The sequence below is a fragment of the Dermacentor albipictus genome, chromosome 2, assembly GCF_038994185.2.
Source record: "Dermacentor albipictus isolate Rhodes 1998 colony chromosome 2, USDA_Dalb.pri_finalv2, whole genome shotgun sequence".
Taxonomy (NCBI): Eukaryota; Metazoa; Arthropoda; class Arachnida; order Ixodida; family Ixodidae; genus Dermacentor; species Dermacentor albipictus.
Genome location: NC_091822.1, coordinates 70924782 through 70931727, shown reverse-complemented (window position 1 = coordinate 70931727; position 6946 = coordinate 70924782). Strand labels below are relative to the sequence as shown.

Here is a 6946-nt window from a genome sequence, read left to right as displayed (position 1 = left end):
AACAAGTACAGCAAAAACAACAGTAAAAAAATACTCGCTTGCTTCTTTGTTCAAAAGCGATGTATGAAATTGCAAGTTATATTAAACATCTAACCATGATCAAAAATTTGCAAAAGCATTCGCCGCTAACGAGTCGCTTAAAAGGCACAGGTGCTGCTTTTATTCATAAGCCTTTTATTATTCGAATGAACCACACGGTACCGTTACTAAGCCTACCGCGCGTTGAGAGAGAGATAAACAAGGAAAAGCAGAGAGGTTAATTATAGAAGGTCCAGTTTGCTAACCTGCACGGGTACAAAAGAAAGTTGATTTAAAGAGATAGAAAGAGGTAAACGCGAGCGCAGAAACAAGATTCGGTGCAAAAAAAAAAAAGGAAGCGGCAAAGGTCAATATCACAGCCAATCTCGCAGGCGCGCATACAGCAGGAAGCTACCTATAGCGTTATGGCTGCCTAGGGGGTGCAAAATTATCGTACAAAAGCTGTTTTTTTTTTCCTGCGCCGCGAGAAGTGCGTTTGGCTTGCTTATTTCTAGAACGTAACAGCGTGATAATGTTTCCATCTCAACACCTTTTCTTTTCGTGTAAAGACAATTAAGTTAAGTTTGTTTTGCGAATCCCCGCACGCTCGAGGGAATGGTCGGCAGTACACGCGACAAAACAAGGCGAATATTTCGGAATGCTTAGTTCCGAAGTTCTTTGAAGGCGCACTAAAAGGAAGCTCTTAAGGCTTCACTGGGGCATTGGCATTAACCAGGCAGTATAGGATCACCTTGGAGTGTGAACGCTTCTGTTGGCTTTACATGTCAATCTGTGCCCGCGTATCGCGATTCATAGGCGACGGAAATCATTTGGAGTAGCTGGCTGGGTGAGGAGTAGGCAAGCATCCATAGTGACTACAGACGCTCAAAATGAAGGAGAAGTATACATTTCCTTTCTTATACACGCATTAACCCGAGAGCGTTAGCGGCCCGGTGTCGCAGAAAATGCGGGGTTGGTGTTAGCGTAGGCGTTGGCAAAGTTTTATGCGTCTTCTTGAGCCAGTGAATTTAATTTCCATGGCGAATCGTGCGCAACTGCTGACCACTTCATTGTGTATTTGTATTGCCCAATGCGTTCATCCCAACTTTACACAGAACTCTGTGCCCCATTGTTAAATCTAAGAGCGCGAAGAACAGGCAGAGATAGAGCTGAGCACGACAGGACACGGCATTAGGCTCCACCTCTCTGTGTTTGTAGCGCTCTTAGTACGAAACAGCCCAAGCATCTACTCTTTATATTAGTTCGTGAAATTCTGGCACCTCATGTGATGCCATTTGTGAAATTTTGGCTGTCCATGTGATGTCATTAGAGCTCCGTTATGTTCACAGCATTACGCGATAATTGTCGTAAAGCCAGCGATCAAAGTAAATAGTGTGAAGTCACGGACAGCGCACTAGCCCTCAATAGGACTTGAAACATGCGCTGCCTCATTTGAAGGATGCGCACACACAACCTTAACTGTAATATTACTTACGTGAGTTAATTCGTTGCCTGGGACACGTACAGTACCTCCGCCTTCGAGGTCCGTCATGTCAATGTGCGTGTGCGATGTGATAACGCTGCCTAAAATGGCGGACACGGCGACATTGCTACACAGCGCCGGTTCGCAAACTACGTTGCCGAGGCGCTACGCGGCTTGAAATATTTCGACCGCCAGCACCACCGAGTTCTTCAGACATACGGGTCTCATAGCACCAGAGTTCACAGAGACCAAAAGCTGCCATGACGCACCACCACTACTGCACGGCTTTCCGCAAAGAAACACTCAACCTACTGTTGAGGCATCACACATCCAGACAACTAGTGTTGCAAAACGCGCGGTCGGCGTGGGCCAAACATACAACGCGCCACGGCTTCATTTGACGCCACCATCCCGCCTTCTCAAAAGCCCGCAAACAATTCGGTCCCTAGGCACCTAGGAGTTGCACTCGGCAAGGTCTCTGCGTCGCGGTGTCTCCACGACTGTCATGACAAGCGTTAATTTCAGTAATGCGCGTCGCACGTAGTATTTTCATGTTTTATGCAATATTGTTTAACATTACATATATCACAGTAAACTTAGCTTTTCGTTGACTTTTTTCAAAGCAGTGCAAGCCACGGGAGCCGGTATGACGAGCCATGCCACGCTCCGCTGAACTCACTAGCAATTGTAAAGTCGCCGCCCGGCCGGGCCGTTGCATTTGAAAGCCATCTGCGGCTGGTACAGAACCCGTGCTTCATGGTGTTTTCGCGGAGTACTTCGCGTTGATGTGAGCGCCTGCACAAAGGTCAATTCGCTCGCTGCGGCTGCCGAGTTTTCTTACTGCAGCGCTTTCACAGCGAGTTACCGCGGTCATCGAGTGAGATGTGTTCATGTTGGCTTCTGCGTGTGCGACTCAATGCTTATTAATTTAGTAAGTATGTCTATGTTTACAAGTTTATAGGGCCGATAAAGCTGCTATCCCACCACTAATTTGCTTTTGCAATCAATGCTTTGCCTTTTAAGCAAAACTGCGACTTTTTTCTTGGAAGCTAGGTCTACAGGTTTATACGCTTTTTTTCGAGTGTGTCATTTTTTTTACACGATTATACAAAATAAGAAACACAACTGCAGTTGAAGTATAGGGCTCCACAAAGCCATGCGCTTTATTGGAACCTACAAAGTTGTCCGTGTTCACACGGATGGTTCCGCGGCACCCTTGACGTGGGTCGGTTTGCAGAAGTCCTCAAGCGTTCCCTCGGCGTCGCGACGCCGGTACTCTTCAATCCAGCGCACGTAGCGGGACACCCGCGTCGCCCGCATGGGCGTTTTGGTGTTACCGCACACGCGTGGGCCTCCGGAAATGACGCCTTCCAAGAACCAGGTGCCGTTACCATCTCGGCGCACCAGGGGCCCTCCGCTATCGCCCTGCGGGGTTTCATACGTGACAACAAAGGAACGATCTAGATTCAGGAATCCGGAAAATGTCGAAGTTACTATACTACTCTGCGAACATCGAAAACAAATGGTACATGCGACAGGTTGCTACCGCGCTCCAGCTCGAATCATGACAGTGCAGAGGCCGCTCGAAGTTCTAAACAATGAAAGTCTGTTAAGCCGTGTGCTGGGCTCGAGCCCGAGGCATTGACACCCAACAATGCTACCTATTTAGTAAATCACCAAGGTGCACGCACATGACAGTTGCAATATTGCTGTGCTAAATTAGATTGATAGTTCTACTACTCCAGTTACAAACCCAGAAAACACCTGGTTCCGTAAGCCTGACCATGAAGATGAGCCAGGGTCAAAGTGGGACTTAGAATGCCTTATGCATTGTGAAGGGAAAATGAACAGCGGTTCAAGGTTCGCCTTTCGTGCCGCCATCGCCAGAGGCGCTGGCTGCATCGAAGTTCAGTGCGAGTTCGTACAGAGAGCACCGGCGGTGCCGAGCAGCGTCTGTGGGTTGGTCTTTTGGTGCAACTGTATATGCGGTAGTTGCTGCTACAATAAAGTTAAATGTCTGCAAACGAATGGCTTCGTCTTTTCCCGAAGCGAGCAAAACCGAGCCATCGCTCGACAAACTTCGTTTAACCGCGTTCAACCACGACAATTTGTTAATATATTTTAGCGCTGCATTCGAACGAACAAGTAGCTCTATTTGAGAAATTTCGGTGTTGTGTTTGCCGTCGTTGTAGCAATTGTAATAGGCGCTTGGCCCAATATGGTTTTAAATGTAGTGAAAACATCCTGCGACGGCTAACCTGCTTCGTTCCGAGCATGAAGTCGTTGTCCAACTTACGAGCTATTGCAAATTCTACGCGTTCACATTCTCTTCTATTGACTGGAAGTACTGCGTTCATACACTGTCCTCGAACGAAACGTGGGCTATAGTCCATCATATCCCAATCAATGTGCTCTCCTCTGTCCTGTTGTACAACTACAGCATGCGTACACCACTTACGCCTAAATGACGGAATTGTATTTGTCGACCGTGGTACTCAAAGGTTCCCACAAAGTCCAGATTTCTCGTAAGCCTCACACGTGCAAAGTACGATAAGCCTTCTCTGGCATATTTCTGAAGCCCGTGTCAGCAGCCATGGTGAAGCAGTGGTCCTCTCACTTATTCGCTTACTTGCTCCTTAAATCATGGCGGCTTACCCACCACGGTGCATTAGTCAGTTCGGGTGTTCAATGGGGAAAGGGAGATACGAGCCTAAATAAAAAATGTGAGTAAATGTGCGGTGAAACTTGTATAAATATCATTGAACGAACTAATTGAATATTGTGTCCCAGCAACGTTAGTCAACTTGTTCCGCGAAAAAACGATTGAAAACACGCAGCAAGCTGCAAATATAAGACCTACGGTGTTCGCTTGTGAGAATTCTTAAGACCAAACACCATTTGGCTTGAAATCGTACTGTGAACCGTGCCTTTTAAATCTTTATTTTTTTCGTTCAACAGCTTGGCTAAAATTATTTGGGGCACCCTATACAAAGACTGATAGTAACGAAAACGGACAAGTTAGGAAACAAAAAAAAATTATATTGAGGTAAGAAATTTATTTCGAATACACGCAATTCTGAAATGAATTGAAATACTATTTCAAGACATAACACGGTATTCTATTTGTGTCCCGTGCAAGAGTGTTTCTGTGAGGAAGAGACCCACCGCAGTTGAGCTGAAATCCAACGCACCGAATGACATAATGACTCCCGGAGAAACGACTGAAAATGAATACCACTCTGGCCGAAACTTGTGGTGTTTTGATGCTATACTACGCTTGCGTTTGCGTTCGTGCTTTCTTCTTTTTTTCTCTCTAGTTGAAAGTTGCCGTGTCGTCGTATTGTGCGGTGGTCGCTTGGCTGCACCTCACAGTTCAGAGCAAGTGTAACAGCGAGACAGCCGGCTTAGGGTGTCGCGAACATGCGCCTCGCCTCTGTCGTGTTCAGTATGACGTTGCGCAACACGCATCACCGGCCGCGTCCTCTCTATCCTTCACCTGTACCAATCTGAGAAGTCAACTGCAGGGGCCAGTTGAGTCGAACTCTAAAGCGCCATGATATCACACAGCTGCCAATACAGGAAAGGCTGTGGGGACACTGACATGCTCTCACTCACTCAAGAAAATTCTTGCCGTGCGATGCGAAGCATGTCACGAAGCATGAAGAAGCACAACGCTACGTCGGACGGCGCCAAGCGCACCTGGGTTCTCAAAACGCTAGCTCGTATAATGAGGGGGGGCCCTAAGTTTGTTATTGTCTCGTGCTATGCGTACGCCTGTCGCCTAATGACTGCAGCATCGGGTGGACTGCGTTGGAGAACCCTGCTTCAAATACCACCATGGGACGCTCAGTTTTTTACTTGAGTGACATCTTGTGTGAAACGTGTTTTGACACCTTCGTGCTGCATAAACCTGACATGCGAGTATCCTCTCGCCCATCTGGGCCAGCCCCACTGGAAACCCAACTAATCACACCAAATTCTGGGTCAATAAAGAAAACTGTCCCTCTAAATGTCCTCAGATTTTGGAGTAAATGAACGAAAAACTTTAATTAGGAAGCTTTCTCAGCGCATGCACTAGATGGGATCGGTCCACACTTCACAGGAATCGATATTGCTGCTCTTGCCGCCTGGCGTCTTGCATGACGGCAAGAGGTCTTGCAGGGCGGGTCTGGACAGCAAGATCTTCCATCGCTCTCTAAGGGTTGGGATTGGGGTGGGAGTCATGTTGAGGTAGGAGTTGGTGAAGAGTTATGAGTGTTGTTGGTTAAACCTGCATTCTACTATCATTTCTTGAAGTGTTCCTGGTCCCTGACACACGGGGAACTTCTGCCCGTACTGGCTCGGCTCCATGCGGTTTAGTATTCGGGTGTGCGCGTGCGACTCTCTCTAAATCTTCCTATGCGCTGTCTGCTGCTCACTCGTTAGCTTGGGCTGTGGCTCGGGGGAACTCTGCTTATGTTTTCTGTGGTAGTTCACTGTCTCTCTGTGCCCTCTTCCTCCCTCTCCGGGGCTGTGGCCCGGTATGACGGCGCTTGAGCCCGCTGGTGCGCAAGCTCCTTGCCCTCCACTGGGAGTGGGCCGGAACCCACATCGATTACATCTCTTCCCTTTTAGGGGGTTCTTTGACTTTGAATGTCCGACTCACTAACGGGCGTAACCAGCCCGACTGGAAGCTTCTACACGCTTGCTGTGAGTCTGTGATCACGCTGGTCCTGGCCGGTATGATGCGGGTCATGGTAATTGCCAGCTCTCTTGTTCCTTCGGCGTCGTTTATTTTCGCCTTCGTGCACCGTAGCAGCTTTCCTTTGATTTTCACCCTTGCGGTCACCCAGCTTTTTCCTCTGTCTTTGGGGGCGTCCGTGAAGATTACCCTCTTCTGCTTCTGCTCTTGTACGACTTTGCACTAGCCTCCCGTTTGCCGCTGTGGTGTGCTGGGCTCGTGTTCTTGGGGAGTGGTTTCATCTTGATGTCTCCGTGGAGGCAGTCATCGGCAACCCGATGTCATGCTGAATAGTTTTTCGGATTGTCACGTCGATCTGCTTCATTTCCAGGGCCCTCAGCAGTACATATGGTGACATGCACGTAATTCAGGACACGACGATGGCCTGTATGAGCCTCAGGGTGTCGCCCTCTTTCATTCCTCTGTGTATAGTCGCCACTCTGCGGTGCATGTAGAGTATTTGCTCCTTCGTGTGCTTTAGCTTTCCCACAGGCGCTTCCACCTTGGTGTTTGCGTGTCACTAGTCCCAGGATCATGACACTGGGGCCCGGCACAATGTCCTCTAGATCTAGCTCCCCTCTGGTGCCCTCCTTGAGTCTTTTCGGTGCTCGCTCCGAACTGCCACCAGTTGCGACTTTTGTGGTGAATATCAAACGCTGCATTGCTTGGCATGTTTGTCCACCGCTTCCGCCATAGCCTGCAACCTGTCTTCCATCCATTCGGTG

The 6946-nt window shown here is 48.5% G+C and overlaps 1 protein-coding gene across 1 annotated transcript in view; it reads right to left on the bottom strand.

The window, feature by feature from the left end:
- Nucleotides 1-2632: 2632 nt before the first annotated feature.
- The window catches only part of LOC135908217 (transmembrane protease serine 9-like), a 67969-nt gene continuing 63655 nt past the window's right edge, over nucleotides 2633-6946 (bottom strand). The window contains exon 12 of the mRNA XM_065439970.1: nucleotides 2633-2926. Within this exon, the coding sequence (XP_065296042.1) occupies nucleotides 2693-2926 (234 nt within the window). The 3' untranslated portion in view covers nucleotides 2633-2692. The remainder of the gene's footprint in view (nucleotides 2927-6946) is intronic.